At 41.4% G+C, this 23,042-nt stretch overlaps 1 protein-coding gene across 11 annotated transcripts in view; it reads right to left on the bottom strand.

Moving 5' to 3' along the window:
- Positions 1-22,259, bottom strand: part of LOC111959462 (leucine-rich repeat flightless-interacting protein 2) — an 88,553-nt gene extending 66,294 nt beyond the window's left edge. For all 11 annotated transcript variants that reach the window (XM_023981030.2, XM_023981018.2, XM_023981026.2 and 8 more), the window contains exon 1: positions 21,583-22,259. In XM_023981030.2, coding sequence (XP_023836798.1) covers positions 21,583-21,672 — 90 coding nt within the window. In that variant the 5' untranslated portion in view covers positions 21,673-22,259. The remainder of the gene's footprint in view (positions 1-21,582) is intronic.
- Positions 22,260-23,042: the final 783 nt, after the last annotated feature.

Genomic DNA, 23,042 nt, shown 5'->3' with positions numbered 1-23,042 from the left:
CAGGGAGGCTCACTCCCAAGTCCCTCCACCCTGACTGCCAGTCAACCAACATGTCCGGGCATTATAAAAGGCAGAGGGCGCCGACAGACTGGACAAAGGGAGGACACAGAACGACACCGATATTTGATTAAGTGGAGGTTAAAATAACTTGGGAAAATTAGGTCCAACCAGAAAATGGATTCAAGCAGCAGAGTATCTTGATTGGCACAGTCAAGAGTATAATTATAACCTGCTTTAGGGACTATTTCTAAGACCCACATTGATTACCAAGTATAGACGTACTGGTAATGCTACAAACTTGCACAATGCTCTGTTGCTTTCCAACAGGGTGTGGGCGCTGAGCCAGGCACTAACAATGACCTAGCAATAGCATCCCAGCAGAGCCAAGTCCCAGCCTATTCTATGCCCACAGACATAGTGACTCAAGGTTCTATGCCAGACACTAACCAAGAGACAGCGTCACACACAGACAAGGAGCAATATTGGCTAAACAACCTTTTTAAATGACCAAAATATGGCTGAGTAGAGACGTGGCCAGATAAGAGTCAGACTGCCTGAAAAAAAACWGAACCAGGGTACACAACAAGGGACATCCAAAACAAAGTGTCAGTCACTGAGCACAGAGGTTTAAAAAAAWATATATATATTCTCTCACATGGTTTCGTCACGGTCAAATAATTCATTCTGTGGATGAAACAAATAGCTTTGTAGGAAGTTTGAAGTTTACGAAATAAAACTCATGATATACCATTCGTCTAGTTCTGTGGAACTTACAACCCACCTGAAACATGCGTTGTTGAACATGAACAGCATGCCGATCGGCCTATTAGTTAGGCATGGCTGGTATGATGGTTTGGCCTGGTCTAGGGTAGGATAGAATGTGCAAAAGTTCTCTACAGGTCCCTGGATCAGAGGAAACGGAAAATAAACTTACAGCTGCCCCCCTGTTCTTTAATGACAGAACATGTCACCCGAGGCCTTACCACAAACACACACACACACACACACACACACACACACACACACACACACACACACACACGACCAGCTGCCGCTTTCCCAGCTCTTCAGAAAAACTGGTGAGCAGCTGTGTGCACGCGCGAGTGCACCAGGGTAAAATAAACAGTATGCTTCAAGCTTCCTTCAAGGGGGCAGTGTAATTCAAATCTGTGAAATAGTCCAGTGCCATTTACAAAACTAGACAGCAGTGAAAATAATAAAAGCAGTTTTTGATGAGGTTCAGTGGAACACTGAAATGTACTCTGGCATCCAAGCATGGTCACAAGACTGCTTACAAAAATATCTCACCTGTTGTCCCAATTTGATAGCACAGTCACCTGCAGACAATGGAGCTTACTTTAGAAAATTCTCCAATGCGTGGTATGATACAGTCGGTAACATGAAGCTGGCATGTTAGTATTTGGCAGAAAAGCAGTTGTGGATACTGTGGAAGGGGCTGCAACCAAGGCGAGCATCACCAAGCTAAAAATTGTTCTGGGAAGGTCGTCCAGATGTTTCTCATTGGTTCACACAGTATGGGCCACCCTGTTGTCCCTGAGGAGAAACAAAATAACTCAGTCTGGCTTTTCATTTCAGGGTAGGGAGGAAAGACCGAGTGGCATTAGATTTAAGGCAGTATCGGTTTACATTGCAACACTAGGGATGTAACGATTCACAGATAAACATTGCAATTGGGACCAATGCATAAAAATACGACTGCATTGGTCCACGGACCCCAAACCGATCCAAATGTAGCTTACATCGGTCCGAAAATCTATTCAAACATTAAGAATTGCCGATTCACATTTTTTTGCTCAAATTACTTTAACTACATTCCAAAAATCTAAGTTTAACAACCATAGGGAATATCAGTAGCCTAGTCAAACTGCGCACTCTTCCCAGCTTTGTGCACTGACCAACGTGGAGAAGGCGGCCTGTTCCTGATCTTGCACATTTGCAAGGCACCTTTAGCATTCAAATGCTAAAATGGCTTGCGCGATATTAGGCTTTATTAGTCGAGTGACTGAACAAAAATAAACACAACATGTAAAAAAGATCCCAGGAATGTTCCATATGCACAAAAAGTTCAAATGTTTTGTTTGAATTTGTTTACGGTTGGTGAGCATTTCTACTTTGCCAAGATAATCCATACACCTGACAGGAGTGGCATATCAAGAAGCTGATTAAACAGCATGATCATTACACAGGTGCACCTTGTGCTGGGACAATAAAGGGCCACTAAAATGTGCAGTTTTGTCACAAAACAATGCCACAGATGTCTCAAGTTGAGGGAGCGTTCAATTGGCATGCTGACTGCAGCAATGTCCACCAGAGCTGTTGCCAGAGAACTGAATGTTCATTTATCTACCATAAGCCACCACCAACGTCGTTTTAGAGAACTGCGCAGTACATCCAACCGGCCTCACAACCGCAGACCATGTGCAACCATTTCAATTGACTGATTTCTTTCTGAGCTGTAACTCGTTGAAATTGTTGCATTTATATTTTTGTTCAGTATAATTTTCTAGGTTAATGTTATCTATGCGCTGTTGAAAATTGTGTTTTACCAGAATAAAAGTAAGAGATACAACTTATCTGGCTATACCTGTTGAAAGGGGCTTACAATAGATTTTATTTTGATTGTTCAGGTTCACCGTCAGCAATAGGCTTGGTAGTTTTGCTTTAAACAATGTGTATATGGACATTTTTAGATATGAAATGATCAACTTTTGCCTGTATAACGAGGAATAACTTTAGACAGTCTCACTCATGGCCAAAGCGGGAGGAGAAAATGTTTTCACAAAAAACTTCCAAACGGTCAAAACCATTAAATTTTGAGATGGGGTAAAATCCAAAATTGTGCTATATGTTCATTGACTTTCTCATAGCAAATTTCTAAACTGTAGATATTGATACATTACTAACACAAAACACTTAATCTGTAAAAAAAAAAGTTGATTAGTGGGTGATTGTGATTTCAGAACCTAAGTGACGGTACTGCTAAATAGCCAACGAAATGGATACACGTATTACCTGCATTCACCCTTTTTTGCGCCAACTCTTGCACTGACTATGCACACACGCTGGACTCTACCCACACACGCGCTGCTGCTACTGTCTATCATCTATCCTGTTGCCTAGCAGCTTTACCCCTACTTACAGTTGAAGTCAGAAGTTTACATACACCTTAGCCAAATACATTTAAACTCAGTTTCACAATTCCTGACATTTAATCCCAGTAAAAATTCCCTTTCTTAGGTCAGTTAGGATCACCACTTTATTTTAAGAATGTGAAATGTCAGAATAATAGTAGAGATAATGATTTATTTCAGCTTTTATTTCTTTCATCACATTCCCAGTGTCAGAAGTTTACATACACTAAATTAGTATTTGGTAGCATTGCCTTTAAATTGTTTAACTTGGGTCAAACATTTTGGGTAGCCTTCCACAAGCTTCCACAACAAGTTGGGTGAATTTTGGCCCATTCCTCCTTACAGAGCTGGTGTAACTGAGTCAGGTTTGTAGGCCTCCTTGCTCGCACACGCTGGGCATCTCCGGCGCGGCCCACGCTTGGATTGCGTCCTACCTGACAGGTCGCTCCTACCAGGTGGCGTGGCGAGAATCTGTCTCCGCACCACGTGCTCTCACCACTGTGGTCCCCAGGGCTCTGTTCTAGGCCCTCTCCTATTCTCGCTATACACCAAGTCACTTGGCTCTGTCATATCCTCACATGGTCTCTCCTATCATTGCTATGCAGACGACACACAATTAATCTTCTCCTTTCCCCCCTCTGATAACCAGGTGGTGAATCGCATCTCTGCATGTCTGGCGACATATCAGTGTGGATGACGGATCACACCTCAAGCTGAACCTCGGCAAGACGGAGCCGCTCTTCCTCCCGGGGAAGGACTGCCCGTTCCATGATCTCGCCATCACGGTTGACAACTCCATTGTGTCCTCCTCCCAGAGTGCTAAGAACCTTGGCGTGATCCTGGCACAACACCCTGTCGTTCTCAACTAACATCAAGGCGGTGACCCGTTCCTGTAGGTTCATGCTCTACAACATTCGCAGAGTACGACCCTGCCTCACGCAGGAAGCGGCGCAGGTCCTAATCCAGGCACTTGTCATCTCCCGTCTGGATTCTGCAACTCGCTGTTGGCTGGGCTCCCTGCCTGTGCCATTAAACCCTACAACTCATCCAGAACGCCGCAGCCCGTCTGGTGTTCAACTTTCCCAAGTTCTCTCACGTCACCCCGCTCCTCCGCTCTCTCCACTGGCTTCCAGTTGAAGCTCGCATCCGCTACAGCCATGGTGCTGCTACGGAGCTGTGAGGAACGCACCTCGTACTTCAGGCTCTGATCAGGCCCTACACCCAAACAAGGGCACTGCGTTCATCCACCTCTGGCCTGCTCGCCTCCCTACCTCTGAGGAAGTACAGTTCCGCTCAGCCAGTCAAAACTGTTCGCTGCTCTGGCACCCCAATGGTGGAACAAACTCCCTCACGACGCCAGGTCAGCGGGTCAATCACCACCTTCCGGAGACACCTGAAACCCACCTCTTTAAGGAATACCTAGGTAGGATAAAGTAATCCTTCTAACCCCCCCCCCCCCTTAAAAGAGTTAGATGCACTATTGTAAAGTGGTTGTTCCACTGGATATCATAAGGTGAATGCACCAATTTGTAAGTCGCTCTGGATAAGAGCGTCTGCTAAATGACTTAAATGTAAAATGTAAATGTACACGCTTTTTCAGTTCTGCCTACAAATTTTCTATAGGATTTAGGTCAGGCGTTTGTGTTGGCACTCCAATACCTTGACTTTGTTGTCCTTAACGCCATTTTGCCACAACTTTGGATGTATGCTTGGGGTCATTGTCCATTTGGAAGACCCATTTGCGACCAAGCTTTAACTTCCTGACTGATGTCTTGAGATGTTGCTTGAATATTTCCACATACTTTTCCTTCCTAATGATGCTATCTATTTTGTGAAGTGCACCAGTCCCTCCTGCAGCAAAGCACCCCCACAACACGATGCTGCCAACCCTGTGCTTCACGGTTGGGATGGTTCTTCAGCATGCAAGCATCCCCCTTTATCCTCCTAACATAACAATGGTCATTATGGCCAAACAGTTCGAGGACATTTCTCCAAAAAGTACGATCTTTGTCCCCATGTGCAGTTGCAAACCGTAGTCTGGCTTGGTTATGGCGGTTTTTGAGCAGTGTCTTCTTCCTTGCTGAGCGATATAGGACTCATTTTAATGTGGCTATAGATACCTTTGTGCCCGTTTCATTCAGCATCTTCACAAGGTCCTTTACCGCTGTTCTGGGATTGATTTGCACTTTTCGCACCAAAGTACGTTCATCTCTAGGAGACAGAACACGTCTCCTTCCTGAGCGGTACGACGGCTGTGTGGTTCCATGGTGTTTATACTTGCGCACTATTGTTTGTACAGATGAATGTGGTAAGTTCAGTGTTTGGAAATTGCTCCCAAGGATGAACCAGACTTGTGGAGGTCTACAATTCTTTTTCTGAGGTCTTGGCTGATTTCTTTTGATTTTCCCATGATGTCAAGCAAAGAGGCACTGAGTTTGCAATTGACTCAAATGTCAATTAGCCTATCAGAAGCTTCTAAAGCCATGACATAATTTTCTGGAATTTTCCAAGCTGTTTAAAAGGCAGTCAACTTAGTGTATGTACACTTCTGAGCAACTGGAATTGTGATACAGTGAATTACAAGTGAAATAATCTGTCTGTAAACAATTGTTGGAAAAATTACTTGTGGCATGCACAAAGTAGATGTCCTAACGGACCTGCCAAAACTAGTTTGTTAACAAGAAATAGGTGGAGTGGTTGAAAAACAAGTTAATRACTCCAACCTAAGTGTATGTAAACTTCTGACTTCAACTGTATATGTACAGTACATGGCTACCTCAATTACCTCGTACCCTTGCACATCGATTTGGTACTGGTACTTTATATTTACTCTGAATTGTTGGAACAGGAAATGTAAGTAAACATTTAAACTGTTCGTCTATCCATCTACACCTGTTGTTTACAAAGCATTTGACAAAYCAAATTTGATCTGCATGTTGGGGTAAGTCGCCAAAGTATTAGTATCAATCCACACAGGAAGTTACTCAAACGTGGTACTAAAAGATATGGTGTAAAAACAAGAGATTGGTAAGAGGAAGCAATTTGAGAGTGGATTTTTGGGGGGCATTTTTGTTCTCCCCACTGTAATCACTGCACATTGGTGTAGTGTGCACACAGGTATTCAGTGTTGTGTTCAAAATACCAGTCTCAACATCAACAACGAAGAGGCGACTCCGGGATGCTGGCCTTCTAGGAAGTTTTGCAAAGAAAAAGCCATATCTCAGACTGGCCCAAAAAAAAGAAACGATTAAGATGGGCAAAAGAACAGACACTGGACAGAGGAACTCTGCCTAGAAGGCCATTATCCCAGAGTTGCCTTTTCACTGTTGACGTTGAGACTGGTGTTTTGTGCGTACTATGTAATGAAGCTGCAAGTTGAGGACTTGAAGCATCGGTTTCTCAAACTAGACACTAATGTACTTGTTCTCTTGCTCAGTTGTGCACCGGGGCTTCCCATTCCTCCTTCTAATCTAGTTAGAGMCAGTTTGCGCTGTTCTGTGAAGGGAGTAGTGCACAGCGTTGTGCGAGATCTTCAGTTTCTTGGCAATTTCTCACATGGAATAGCCTTCATTTCTCAGAAGAATAGACTGACAAAGTTTCAGAAGAAAGGTCTTTGTTTCTGTCCATTTTGAGCCTGTAATCGAACCCACAAATTCTGATGCTCCAGATACTCAACTAGTCTAAATAAGGCCAGTTTTATTGCTTCTTTAAATCAGAACAAGTGTTTTCAGCTGTTCTAACAATTGTAAAAGGGTTTTCTAATGATCAATTAGCCTTTTAAAATGATAAACTTGGATAAGCTAACACAATGTGCATTTGAAACACAGGAGTGATGGTAGCTGATAATGGGCCTCTGTACACCTACATAGATATTCCATAGAGAATCACCCGTTTCCAGCTACAATAGTCATTTACAACATTAGCATTGTCTACACTGTATTTCTGATCAATTTGATGTTATTTTAGTCGACCMAAAAAAAAGTGATTTTCTTTCAAAAACAAGGACATTTCTAAGTGACCCCAAACTTTTGAACAGTAGTGTATATTTGACATTTGTATCTGAAAGCATAATTGAAGTTGGAACATTGACATTTTGATCTTACCCAGGCCTCCTTTAAGACTCCATAATGTTTCATCTGTATGTGCTACAACACATTTTTTGGGGGGCGTCTATGAAGCTTTACTGCATTCTCTATAATACAAGTAGTATTTTGATTTCAATAAACATGCTATTATATGAACTTAAAATAAACATGAATATTGAAAATATAAATGTTTTTCTTCATTTGGCAAGCCTTTCTATATATTGATGATCCCATTTCCAGAGTGGGATCTTTGCTATTTTTTTTTTTTTCTTCCCCGAAACATACAATATACTTGCAGTGAAGCCACTCAACAACTACATCATACCAGTCATCCAACAGATTCCCATTCTGAGCGACACACATAAGCATCCAGGGTCAATGCCCTGCTCAAGGGCACGCTGACCGATCTACCACCAGGCCAAAAAACGTGAACACGAACCCTCCAAGATCCCCCCCACAGTTCCCCAATAGCTGTCCCTCAACCATTCGAGACCCCTCCCACAAGAAGGAAAAAAAAAATACAATGAATTCCATTCCCCACACCCAAGAACCCCCCCAGTGCACAAACAAAGAAGAGAAAAAAGGAAAAGACAGAATAAAACAATGCAAAAAAAATTATAATAAATACATTTAAAACAAAGGACATCAAGGACAACTAAAATCATAACAGCAATGCCAACTGTATATGTTTGTGTGCATGTCTGGCACTATTACATGGATGTGTGTGTTCTCGTATGTGTATATTTGAATGAGAGTGTGTGTATATGCATGTGTACAAACACCTGCACGGCATCAGCCTCAGGCAAACCGGCATTAGTTGTAAAAACACTGCCCCTCAGTGTCATTCAAATGTACTTTTTAATTATGTTTTATTTTGACTTTTATCTTTGACCATCATTCTATCACCCACACAGCAACACACTTGTCTCCAATTCCACCTACCAACACTCAGCCCATCCCATCTAGCTCTGCTGGCCACCCACTTCAGGTTTCTACGCAACACATATCTTTCAACTATGCTGTGATGTTTAACGTACAATTTCAATCTAATAGAATCCACAGATTGCGAGTTGAAGATAAATACTTTTACTGCATTTTCAGCCATTCCTGAACCTGAGACCAGAAACAGGCTACCCGAGGGCAATACCAAAATAAATGGTCTATTGATTCTGTATCCTCACAACAAAATCAGCAGAGCTTCGATGATTTTATGCAGCAAATATTTAACATTTTGTTGGTGGCAAGAATGCTATATAATAATTTTAGCTGAAAAGCATAATGTCTTGAATCTTGCATTGTTTTATATATCAACTCGTACCATGGAATCGGTATATCAAAAATCTCTTCCCAACTATGGCACAGTTGTCAACATCCTGGTCCTCAAATTAAACTAGAATACGGTCTTATTTATGCCATTTTTATTCCTCCGCCAGTTTTGATCTTTTATATTGGGCAGACAGACCAGTTCCCTACCTCCTCCCGCTGCCACCTGCCTGAGTATTTCTGTAATCAATTGGTTGTATTCTTGGATTGAGCAGACCTTTCCGTACAATTCTGAACTCCATAAAGGACATAACTCTACCATTCCAATTTACAATATCATTTAAGAACAAAATACCCTTTTCAAACATATTTCCCATAAATACAAGTATTTTATCAACAAGCACATTTGAGTTCAGCCATAATATTTGTTCCATCTTTTCAGGGGGATGGAATTGAAATTGTAGCCAGCTCTGCAATGCTCGTTTGAAAAAGACAGATACTTTGAAAAAAGTATCATTTTCAATGAATCGAAAATGAGACATGGCAATCTGCCAACCTGCGTAATGATCTGTCATGTGTACCCAAATTGCTTGCCACTTTTCCATGTGAAGAAGAAACCACAGACTCCATGAAATTACCTCATCCTCCTRAATATTTGCTAAGCTAATTTTGTGTAAGATTTCTTTGAAACAAGGGTGGCTCAATTTACTCCTTTGGCTCAACTTACCCACCCTCCCCTACTGTTAATTCTTGACATGCCATTTCTTCCTTCTTACCAACCAATCAACAGTGCTCCCTGGGTTTCGAAGCGAATAAACAGGAAGGCATGTGTGATAACTATCTCTACGGGCCCTGTGTGTGATGTCATCAAGAGGAAGCAAAAGCACAGTGCCTCAACATCCTTTTATGGAAACTTCCCTTTGAGGGTCAGAGCAGGCTAACTGAACCCACTCGTCCATGTCTAAACATATGAAGAAATATTTAGAGAATTAATGTTTACATCTCCATGTTTGTGTAAACCTCAGTTTGCTTCTTTATTTTGGCATACTTTTTAGCTGAGCTAATGGATTTGGAAATGCTGAAGTTGAAACAGGAGTGAAATGACAGCTCATTGTTCCGCAAAAAAAGGGTATACTTAAAAAAAAAGAAATAAAGTAGTTAATAAACATGACCTACTGGTAACTGGTGCATGCATGCATTTGTGTCTATGACACAATGTAGCCTAGATGTCTGTGTATATGCAGTTTTAAAATTAATCTCTGCATTTATCTGTGCGTTTATGTTTGTGCGTGATTGCGTACACACGTGTGCCAATTATCTGGCCTGTCCCATTGATGACAGTGACATTTTTTAAAGATGTGGGTTGTGCCCCTCCTAACTTCAGGGTACCAGACTAATCTAAACACTTGATTCTCCACTCCCCTTGGTCTGTCACCGAACGTTGACAAGGCAACTTAATCTGCCACTTACTTTGTCTCCCGACCGCAGTGAGACAAAACACACCGACGTCAACAGAATCCTMGACAGCCATCAGCGCTGATAGAGGATTTCATCCACAGATGTTGAGCAGACTAGAGTTTTGTAAATGAACCTCTGACTCAGAGTCGATATGCAGTTGATACTTCAAAACTTTATCCCTTACCGTGTACCTATGTTTGTCCTCCGTTGTTGAGTGCCTTTGTTTGCTGATATCCATACGTTTTAATAAAACATTAATCAAATGCAACCACCGACTGTTTCCATGTTGAGATTCAAATTGGCACATGCACATTTGMGATGAGTTGCCATCTTAGAGCAACAGCAATAAGGAAACAGTATGGATTTCAGCAAACAAAGAAAAGGCATGCAACAGAGGACAAGCATAGGTACACGGCAGTGACGGTCGGCGCCGTTTAAAATGAGGGTGGACGATGACCGCCTTGCACACTCTTGCCTGCATCTAGCTTATCTAGGGCGTAATCATTAGTGCAACAGTTGCAAACGAGAGTTTCTATTGGACAAATTCAGATATGTTTATCACCCTTCCTTTTGCGAAACATTTTTTGAACAGAATCGGAATGAATACACCCCTGATGACCGCACAGTTCACTTTCATAGCAACCGCATACAAAGAGCATGATTTGCTGGTTGTATAATTCCTTCTCGCATGCATCTACGTGCCCTCCTCTCACCTTTTCCCTTCGCTTGTGGACTTCCACAATACAACAGCTGTCTGTGACCAGGTGAAAAAAAACTTAAAGCCAAACCTTCACACCATAACCGCTAACCTCTACACACAGCCTACTTCATTGTCACCATATTAGCTAATGTTATTTTCAACAGCTAGCTACTAGAACTTATGCATCGATAAACCCGCTACAACCCTGCAGTACAGTAAGCAGGTACACCGGCGGGCCCCGGTGGCAATAAATTAATAAAACCAAAAGCTTACCTTGACTTGGAAAAGTCCCAGTGTTGATAGCCATAGCCAGCTAGCTATCATAGCATCCCTCTCTGTTTGAGCAAGCTAAACTAGCTAGCTGCATTCACTAGCTAGGCAATTGAAAAGAAATACAGCTAGCTCTCTTGCTCATACTTCTTCATTTTGGAAGACGTTTGTTTAACCATTGTCTCTCTCGGAGTCAACTACTCACCACATTTTATGCACTGCTGCGCTAGCTAGCTGAAGCTTATGCTTTCAGTACTAGATTCATTTTTAGATCCTTTGACTGGGTTGGCAGTTCATACTGCTAGAGCTCTGATAGGTTGGGAAAATTGCTCCAGAAGTTGTCATAATTACTGCGTAAGTCCAACAATGAGCCTCCTAGGTTTTGTCCTGAAGTCAATGTGCCCTGAGGATGACGGAAACTAGCTGTCCTCTGGCTACACCATGGTGCTACCCCAGAGAGTGCTGTTGAGGCTACTGTAGACAATGTGTATTAATCAATTATTTGGAGACATGTGAATATATTTAGTAGAGTTTTATCTGAAAAGGACACCTTTATTAATGTTTCACAATTTATTTTTCTGAAATTCACTGAGGATGGTCCTCCCCTTCCTCCTCTGAGGAGCCTCCACTGGTACATGGTATGGTTTTAAGAATTGAAATTGTTAAAGTATCGACTGCATAGGGACTCAGAGTTGGAGGTTAATGGAAAAAATATATATATGTTTTTAACTCTAGTCTGCGCTCAACTCTGTGGATTAAATCATTGTGTAGTTGAGGTACTTGGCAAGACAGGAGGATGCTCTACCCTGAGGATGTCCGTCCACCGCTGTCGTGAATGCTAGCCTAATCCAGCAAAGAGCAATCCGAGACATGCCGCTTTCGAAAGTGTCAGGCAGGTGCAGCAGGACGAACGGGAACTTACTTGAACCCTTCTCTGGGTTTGAATGGTGTCATCTTCCCTCACCATCACTGAGAAAGACATCCCAGTAGAGTGTGGGGACTGCTGCAGTCAATCAACCTCCACTACTGTGAAGCGTTCACCTTCCACAGACATAATCCAGTCATATCCTCAAACAGTAAGAGGACAAGTATTCAAAATACATGCTTCCGTGTTCACACTTTTCACTATTTAACTCCAACTTCAGAATGTAGGACACATATACAGACAGCTTAAAAACAAGGTCACAATGTGACTAATTKTAACTTTTGCTATAATCCCTCAATTAGGACATTCAATTCAGCGTCGTAACACTGGAAACTAATCAAATTAGGCTAGCATTTGATGTGTAACCAAGGTTGCTATGTAGGTTTTACAGGCTGACAATGCATCAAGAAATTTGTTTACTGCAGACATTAACACGGAATAGCCTACATTAAACATGAGGTGATCCCAGCACACTGTGGTGGACTCTTACCAGTACATTCATGCAAACTTCCCACAGGCTGAGTTCCAGGCCTGCCATCCTTATCACAGCACTTGACATCCCAACACCACACTAGGGGAATCAACATAGCTGGGAGGGCAAATGGAACTGAGGTGAAAGAAGACAGTGGAGCTACTGTGCAATTCACTCATCTTCTATCAACTTCCCTCTAGCTTCTCTTGACAAGGTGATCGATAAATGTTTTAGGATCATCTGACAAACAAAACACTGTGCTTAACTAATGTAACACCTCTGTACCCTCTCTGCACGTGCTAAGTCACCGTTTTGTTTATTGAATGTATGAGGTAAGTCCCTTTACATCCATATTCATCTTCTAAGTCCAAGGAGTCAACGCCTCCTTAATCATCAACACTGTGTACTATTCAAAGACTCAACTGTGAGGACACTTTGCCTGTATTTGTATTTTATTTTTAATACCGCTTTCATTTCCATATCCCACCCTTTGGTCTGAAGAATGCTCCTGAGTTTCTTGTATTGAACACATAGCGGGCTCGCTGTTTGTCATCCATTAAATTTTACCAACTTCATTAGGGTTGGGAATTGCCAGGGACGTCACGATTTGGTATCATGATACTTAGGTGCCGATACGATCTGCATTGTGACTCTCATGATTCTATATGTAGTGACTTGATACTGTGATTTTCTTGCGATTTGATGTTCCAAACATGTTGCTCACCATATGTCTGCTGCTGAGGGGCAATAGCGAGGTATGATCAGTCATGGAAATAAAAGTGCTGAAAACATTGTCTCGCTTATTAAAAATAAGGAAGGAGAACAAGTTATGAAGGAGAAAAAAAAAGAAGAGCTTTGGTGCAGGTACAGCCAACTACTGCAAAAATAATATTGCGATATTGTCAAAACGATATGTCGTCAAAATATGTATCCTGAAATGTAACTGTATACCAGTTTCCCCCAACCCCTACTGTTTGTGTGGATACGTTTTCCATGGTTAATATTAGTAACTCTGTCGTAGCCATAAGATCTTATCATTAATGGCATACAAATAGAAGTTTAATTCAGATCAACTGCCTCTTGGTGTTAGTTTATAAGAATAACGTGAAAAGTTGGAGTGATGCAGCCTGGCAGCGTTAGTGCCAGGGTTAATCTTTCAAATGCACCATTGAATTAAACACATTTCAACATTTTCTATGAACTTTTACCTTGGCAAGATTCATTATGGTGACGTGCCAGAAATCCTTGTTTGAATTATTATATTGAAGTGTTTGACATTGGCAAAAAGTACAGAATTACAAGTGTGCAAAGCTCCTGAGCCAGAACATTCCTTCCTACTGTGTGGTCTCCTCTCCCTTGTCCATACTAAGTCAAGGATACACATATTATAACCATACATTTAAACTTCTTCCTAAGCAAATACTGCTCTGCACAACAACCCGTATAGAAACAAGATACAGTTGAACCACCAACAGCTCAAGCTCCTGATGTCTCGAAGACTACACTTAAAAAGGCTCCATTACCAAAGAGTCATTTGCCATGCCTTTTCCATGAAGTGGCCATTTCCAGTGGACCAGTAAGCTATTGGCATGCGCCATTAGACCCCCTCCCCCCGCGACAGACCCAATCTGAAGGCAGGGTGCAGTAACAGCTGATCTTTAGGGCCTTTCTATTTTTAAAGCCTGTGTTGCAGAATCGGTCTGCTCATCAGGACTGACATACCATCCTGTCAGAGGGCTGCCATTGTGGGACTCGACCCAGCCTGCACTTAAAGGCACAGTATATCTCTGTGTATAGCAGTTACAGTCCTGAAGCTACCGTTCTATGACAACAGGAAACTGTCCACTGACAAAGTGTTTTTAAAACACTCGGGAAATGTGCAAAGGCAGCTGTGGGGAACTGCCCCTTAAAATTGTACGTTTCAAACCCTAAAAACTACCAGCAGACATCACCAACTACAGCATGTTCTCCCCACTGCACATGGTCTACAGCAAGCAACAATGACTAAACTTCAAGAAAGTGTAACCCCCAGACAAATACCCCCAGACTGTAAAGTAAATAGCAATCTGCTAACTTCATACCAGAAAATTATAACATTCAGATCGCCAACTGCTACCGACTTGGCAAAGGTAATCATGAAGCAACAGTCACTAGTGAGTCAGGTGTCTGAGGGGAGATGCCCATTTGTTGCAACATCCAGTATGAGTCTTAACAGACCGCACTTCCTTCCATTCAACAGTGCTGTTACTACCCTGGGAGCATAGTGGTAAAGTACACCCTCTAGACATGTACTACTGAAACTGCCTGAGCTGTATCACATGTAAGACAGTGACTCAAGATGCTTGTCTTTTACAGCATGATAGGACTGTTTAACTAGAACAATAAAAAAAAGTGTGTGTTGGCACACCCAGGAAGTCACCATGTGGAACTGTATTTCAAGGCCTACATTCAGCCTGCGTGCGTCACACTTCAAACAAAGGTCTCGAAGACCCAGAGTTTATAGTTGAAACGTGAAAGCAGTGCCCTTTCACCCCACAAATTAGTGGCCTGAGGCGTCACACTTCATGCAATCATGTAGCCAATGCAACATGTTATTTCAGTGTAAGACATAGAATTTTGGCACTGTAAACTTTTGTATACTTTTTAGCCAGTAGTTCTTAAAGTAGTGTTCACGAGCCAAAAGTGGTCCCCAAAAATGGCCTACTATGTCACATGTGCACTACGTCATTGCTCTCGCTCTGCTGTGTGTGTACATGTGCATGGGCTTTCCACTAAGTTGTTGGGCCTGCCCTGCAACCTCATTGGATAACGCTGGGCAGTCCTGGGCCAACCTTCTTTCACTATGCAACCCAGGCCCCCAGTGCCCAGTCTAGAGTGTGAAGTCAAGCTCTGCTGGTCGCTAGCAAAAAGGCAGTAACTGCTCATAGTGTGGAAGTGAGAAAAATTGCTTTAGTTTTACCTTGGTTTCACAGTAACTACTAACATGACCCCCATTTTCTCCAAAACACAATAGAGGAAGGATACTTGTTCACATGATTAAGCATATATTTAAATGTAGCAAAAATGACATTGCTCATTTTGTCTAAAAATGAGTTACTGCCTTTTTGCTTGGTAGGGCAGTACTGTGTAGCAACCTAACGGTGCCAAAAGCGCAGGTCTGCCCTAGAATGCCTATGTAAATTACGATCGCCAGAACAGCCAAACCCCCCAAAAAATKTACTGATGTGTTGGGCCCAAAAGGTGTTTATGATCAAGATCAATCTCCCACAGTGAATTATTTTGAAGTTTGCTACAAATTGAGATATTTTATTAAATAGTGATCCATTCTGACGACTACATTTGTCGTCACACAGGACCACGTGCAGATAGAGACGAATCAAAAAAAAGTTAATACACTATCCAGTACAATTCAAAAGTTTGGACACCTACTGATTCCAGGGTTTCTATTTTTTACTATTTTCTACATTGTAGAATAGTGAAGACATCAAAACTATGAAATAACACATGGAATCATGTAGTAACCAACAACAACAAAAAAACAGTTAAATCAAAATATATTTGAGATTCTTCAAAGTAGCCACCCCTTGCCTTGATGGCACCTTTGCACACTCTTGGCAGTCTCTCAACCAGCTTCACCTGGAATGTTTGAAGGAGTTCCCACATATGCTGTGCACTTGTTGGCTATTTTTCCTTCACTCTGCAGTCCAACTCATCCCAAACCATCTCAACTGGGTTGAGGTCGGTTAATGGACATTTTGTCCACTGGCAATAAATTGATTGGACAGAGCATGTGTCATAAACAGTCTAAGGACAGCATAGATAGAGTACACATGTACTGTACAGTGTCCCAGTTGTGGACTTTATTAGTTTAAGGCCTTTAACTGCATGTCCAATTCGTGATGGTAAATATTTGATATTTCATACTGCAAATGTTGGCACTGGCAATTTATCATAAGTGAATGGACACTGTCCATTTCCAATATCTTTAAGCAGCGATTTACCATCACCAAATGGACAGGTTGAAATCAACACCAAAGAGCAAGGAAGAGGAACCACTATCACTGCTAGGCAGTCTTGAGTTCAACAAGCATGACAATTGTTAAATTGCTGAAATGCCCAACATGTAAAATTCCTGATAGTAAATGCCCATTGTAATACATTGCTAATGGACAGTGTCCATTGGCCATAATTATTTTTCCAGTGCCAACATTTCCTACAGCAATTGGACAGTGTTATACAGTTGAAGTCGGAAGTTTATGCACACCTTAGCCAAATACATTTTAACTCAGTTTTCACAACTCTGACATTTAATCCAAGTATTAATTCCCTGTTTTAGGTCAGTTAGGATCACCACTTTGTTTATTTTAAGAATGTGAAATGATTTCAGCTTTTATTTCTTTCATCACATTCCCAGTGGGTCAGAAGTTTACATACACTCAATTAGTATTTGGTAGCATTGCCTTTAAATTGTTAAACTTGGGTCAAACGTTTTGGGTAGCCTTCCACAATAAGTTGGGTGAATTTTGGCCCATTCCTCCTGACAGAGCTGGTGTAACTGAGTCAGGTTTGTAAGCCTCCTTGCTCGCACATGCTTTTTCAGTTCTGCCCACAAATGTTCTATAGGAATGAGGTCAGGGCTTTGTGATGGCCACTCCAATACCTTGACTTTGTTGTCCTTAAGCCATTTTGCCACAACTTTGGAAGTATGCTTGGAGTCATTGTCCATTTGGAAGACCCATCTGTGACCAAGCTTTAACTTCCTGACTGATGTCTTGAGATGTTGCTTCAATATATCCACATACTTTTCCCTTTCATGATGCCATCTATTTTGTGAAGTGCACCAGTCCCTCCTGCAGCAAAGCACCCTCACAACATGATGCTGCCACCCCCATGCTTCACCGTTGGGATGGTGTTCTTTGGCTTGCAAGCCTCCCCCTTTTTCCTCCAAACAAAAGGATGGTCATTATGGCCAAACAGTTCTATTTTTGTTTCATCAGACCAGAGGACATTTCTCCAAAAAGTACAATCTTTGTCCCCATGTGCAGTTGCAAACCGTAGTCTGGCTTTTTTATGGCGGTTTTGGAGCAGTGGCTTCTTCCTTGCTGAGCGGCCTTTCAGGTTATGTTGATATAGGACTCGTTTCACTGTGGATATAGATACTTTTGTACCCGTTTTCTCCAGCATCTTCACAGGGTCCTTTGCTGTTGTTCTGGGATTGATTTGCACTTTTCGCACCAAAGTACGTTCATCTCTAGGAGACACAACTCGTCTCCTTCCTGAGCGGTATGACGGCTGCATGGTCCCATGGTGTTTATACTTGCGTACTATTGTTTGTACAGATGAACGTGGTACCTTCAGGCGTTTGGAAATTGCTCCTAAGGATGAACCATAATTTTGGAGGTCTCCAATTTTTTTCWGAGGTCTTGGCTGATTTCTTTTGATTTTCCCATGATGTCAAGCAAAGAGGCACTGAGTTTGAAGGTAGGCCTTAAAATACATCCACATGTACACCTGCAATTGACTCAAATTATGTAAATTAGCCTATCAGAAGCTTCTAAAGCCAAGACATAATTTTCTGGAATTTTCCAAGCTGTTTAAAAAGGCACAGTCAACTTAGTGTATGTAAACATCTGACCCACTGGAATTGTGATACAGTGAATTATAAGTGAAATAACCTGTCCGTAAACAATTGTTGGAAGAATTACTTGTGTCATGCACAAAGAAGATGTCCTAACCGACTTGCCAAAACTATAGTTTGTTAACAAGAAATTTGTGGTTGAAAAACGAGTTTTAATGACTCCAACCTAAGTGTATGTAAACTTCCGACTTCAACTGTATTGCCAATATATTGCTATTGGAAAGTGTCCATTACAGATATGATATATTGCCAGTGTGAACATGCTATTCTGCAATTGGACAGTGTCCATTGCCAATGTATAAGGACATGCTGAAATTAACACGTAAGTATAAGGGATAAGATACACTATGAATAAAGGCCCATTGGCAATATATTGCTAAATGGACAGTGTCCATTACACATATAATATATTGACAGTCTCAACATGTTATACTACAATTGGACACTGTCCATTGCCAATATATTTTAATAGGGATTTACTGTCACAAAATGGGCAGGCTGTAATCAAAACTAATGAGAAATTCTGACTTCCTATGATCAAACATGATTAATAGACCTTCTAGGCTGATTCAGGACTTAACATACGGATATATACCATTTGGTCATTATATAGGCCATTTGGACATGATTCACTGACTTTTAGGTTCGGAACCTGACTTCCTATGATCATATGCGACAAGTGGACATTTTGCCCATTTGGAGTATTATATGCCTGATAGGGACATAACATAGGCCTTATGGATAAAATCAAATAAGGCGGAACTATATCCTTATGGCTCTTTAGTAATGGATAATTGATAAACAATTCCCCCAAAAAAATTTAAACGGTGCAAACGCACTCATAAAGCATCTGGTTTCTCTTACCTAACTAATGCTTGTGGCTGAATGGAAGCAAGTCTTCGCAGCAATGTTCCAACATCTAGTGGAAAGCCTTCCCAGAAGAGTGGAGGCTGTTATAGCAGCAAAGGGTGGACCAACTCCATATTAACACCCATGATTTTAGAATGAGATGTTTGACGAGCAGGTGTCCACATACTTTTGGTCATGTAGTGTAGCTAGCCCTCTCACTTGCACAAGCCAGCCATAGAGGAAGGTTCTTCCAGCCATAATTGTACCAAACATGTAGCTAGGATGCTATTGATACTCATGTCAGAGAAAACTAGACTGATCTATCAAATGGTTGGGCGTTTAATGAAATCTAAAGTCGCTAGCTATCGGTTTATGGTAAATGCATATCAGGGAACATCATAGTTGTTGGTCTAGCCAATGTTCAAAACATTTTAATATATACATTTTTTTTTAAATCACTCCAATTTTCTATTGCGGAGCTGGATGCAGACATGCCAGATGATCATGCATACAAAAGGCCCTTGGAATCAGGTAAGGTTTGATTTGGACTAGCAATTGTTGTTGATGGGATGTTTCCCACATTGTGCCATATATGGACTTTGACAAAAGATTTATAGGCATAGTTTCATAATGTGCTGGCCATTTACCACCACTCCAGAGTCCAATGGCAGCAAGCTTTACACCACTCCAGCTGACACTTGGTATTGCGCATGGTGATCTTAGGCTTGTGTGCGGCTGCTCAGCCATGGAAACCCATTTCATGAAACTACCGACGAACAGTTCTTGTGCCAACGTTGCTTCCAGAGGCTTGGTATTGAGTGTAGCAACCGAGGACAGACTATTTGTACCCACTTCAGCATCTGGCAGTCTGGGGTTCTGTGAGCTTTTTGGCCTACCACTTCGTGGCTGAGCCGTTGTTGCTCCTAGATGTTTCCACTTCACAATAACAGCACTTACAGTTGACCGGGGCAGCTCTAGCAGGGCAGAAATTTGACAAACTACGACAGTGCCACGTTTAAAGTCACTGAGCTCTTCAGTAAGGCCATTCTACTGCCAATATTTGTCTATGGAGAGTGCATGGCTGTACGCGTCAATAACGGGTGTGGCTGAAACAGCCAAATCCACTAATTTGAGGGGGTGTCCATATACTTTTGTATATATAGTGTACATCTGTTCATAAATCAGTGTTCCTAAAAGCAATATGCATACCCTGTATACCTTACCTCTTCAGCTGACATGTTGAAAATAATGGCAATTGTTTACACAATCCATGTGTAGACTCCGTTAGCTACAGTCTGTCTCTCATCAATGAAGACTCAAATGCATCTTGCTTGCTGTCACTCAAATGGGGAGGGGCTGTAGCTCATTGGTTGGAAATTGTATTGCTAGATTGTGGGCCAATCTTGCAGTACATCACCAAATTATCGTAGTAGGCAAAATGGTGGCACAAAGGTTCCAAAATAAACTGTCGGTTTCAAACTAGAGATTTTTTTATATTAAGAGCATATTCTTATTTACAATGACGGCATACCGGGGAACAGTGGGTTAACTGCCTTGTTCAGGGGCAGAACAACAGATTTTTACCTTGTCAGCTCGGGGATTCGATCTAGCAACCTTTCGGTTACTGGCCCAACGCTCTAACCACTAGGCTACCTGCCGGACTTCGTGGCTAATTGAGGTAAAACAGTAATTCTGCTCATAGATTATGCATGCATGAACTACATATTGACACATCCAGCCCAAAGCCGGAGGTTTTAAAAATACTGACATAGTTAAACACAATTCGCCAAAGTCCCGGAGCATGTCTTTAAGAATTAAAATGTACATTTAAAATAAACAAAGAGTTGAGGTATGACAAAAGGCACTGATTAAAAAAAACCTAGGCCTAAAGATCACACACCTATCGTATTACAGTGCATGGAGAAAATGTTCTGCTAAATTGAAAATAAATTCCAGCACATTGGAGATCTTGATGCTCCACAGATATAATGGATGTATTACAAACGATTTGGTCTCAATATGCCTTCATCAGGGTTTAATCTGTGAAGCATCAAGATCACCAGTTTCTTTTGAATTTAACACAAAGAGACAGGAAGTGCGGGTCCACCAGGAAGAGTGAGTGCGCCAGTCACAACATGAGTAAGGCACGACTTCAGCACCAGTCAGAGAAACAACAGCATATCACTGCTGCCAAGACTCAACCATACTGGGAATGGATTCTTGCAGGTTAGCACATGTAATGCAAAATGAAAGTGAAATAAGAAGTTGGTGCTACATGGCCACAAATAGGACAAGGGTGATCATTGCCACCTGCTCCAAGAACATGTAGCCTAGTCTACATTCATCAAGGAGAATTTATACATCAGTGCTTTTGTGCACATAAAGTAGGATTAAAACTATACAGTGAGTTGGCCAATKAATTAGTCATTGACACACAATTTGTTCTTTATGTTGGGCACGTGTCTGGCACTGGACAGGCACCATTTACATTTGCAACCAAAGCAACAATGAAATGTATATTTACAAAGCAATAATTTGGCTAGACTGCTAGAGAAGGGCAAACTAATATGAGAAGGACATTTTCACTTTTGGGGTCCAGTGTGGGCTATACTTTATTTCCTCGTGCGCTTATTGTGTCAAAAATATATATTCCTGCCGCTGGGAGAAAGGAAGGGAACAAAATGAGGGTGAAATTATAGAAATACCGAGTAGTGGAAGTTGAATGGATGTGTAAAGTACCTTTCGTATTGTTCTCATCTAAAATACGTACCTCTCTTGATATGAGATTAAGGGCATCATCCTCGGCCGTCGACCTGTCCTTATTGGGATTTCTTTTTCGTCCGGTGCCCTGAGTCCCCATGTCTTGGTTTCTGCCCGATAATTAGGCTACTGGTCCAATTCGTTGAACGTAGAAGACAAATCCAAAGCACGTCGAGGAAAGTATTACTGTCACAATGTTGGGAGCAACATTAGTCAAATCATAAATTCGTTACCGCGCGCGACATTGGTCATGGAGTTACATCCGTCTTCAAGATCTCTTCCTGTGTTGTTTCTATCCAAACGCTAAATTGCAACTTTGTAACAAATGTTTGCCTTCGTTTGTATTGAATACGCAGATTTTTAACACCTGTTCTTCCCAGAGGAATTCACAAATAGTTGAGTGCTTCATAAAGATACGTTGACTGGCAATACATCTATTCAGATATGGAATCAAAATGATTGTATAGCCTATGTAAGAAAAACGATTACATAAAAATACAATCTAAAAAAAAATAAAAACTTGGTGAACACGCTTGGAAGGAGCCACGATGCTGTCAAAGTATCCTAAAGTTGAGTCGGTCCCGGATGAGGACATGAGCGAAATACATATTCCGGGGCTCGTGCAGCCTTCTCCAGCCACCAAATTGCCATTGAGGGCTATGTTGCTACCGCACTCTCTCACACCCTCTTCGCTATTTTTAATGATGAGTGGTGAGAGCTAAAAACAGAAACCTTATCTTGTAGGCTACTTCTTAAAGGCGTAGACTATGACTAATGGATATGCATATTTCACAACAATATCATATTTGATCCACATATGTTAAAAAAGTGGCCATAATATATGTTCTGTAGAATATTACCCTTTCCCTCCATGTTCATTCAATTAAGTTCCTATGAAGTATCTCAACGTGATTGGGGAATTTTTATTTTCTTGGAATTATATCATGTACTTCCAAGTAGTAGCATATTCAGATTGTAGACTAGCAATAAACTACCAAATATGGTTGGTAATATTGTGGTAATTTAAATTCTATTGAGTCATGGTTGTTGCTCCATAAGCCAAACTGTTGCCTAATTGTTGATCCGTGTTCACTATAGGAAGTCCGATAAACTCATTGACTTGATCATAGACGTGATAATACCCAGACAATAACATATTGAGAAGTGTAGTTAAAGTTATTGGAACCCGGAACGATAATACCCAGACAATAACATATTGAGAAGTGTAGTTAAAGTTATTGGAACCCGGAACATTAACCACGTTTCACCCAGTTTTATGACCATAATAATAATACCCATCATACCTATAAAAAAAATATGACAGCTGCGACGGAAAGAGGAAGTTTCGGTACAAATGTATAATTTGTTCGTTCGACATGGTGGGATCCTTTTGTGTTGGTAAGATTAATTGTTCAAGAAATTCCGGTGGAAACGCTTTTTACGCAAATATTGATAACATATCGAAGTAAA

The sequence above is a fragment of the Salvelinus sp. IW2-2015 genome, linkage group LG36 (genome assembly GCF_002910315.2).
Source record: "Salvelinus sp. IW2-2015 linkage group LG36, ASM291031v2, whole genome shotgun sequence".
NCBI lineage: Eukaryota > Metazoa > Chordata > Actinopteri > Salmoniformes > Salmonidae > Salvelinus > Salvelinus sp. IW2-2015.
This window is presented reverse-complemented; position numbering and strand designations above follow the sequence as displayed.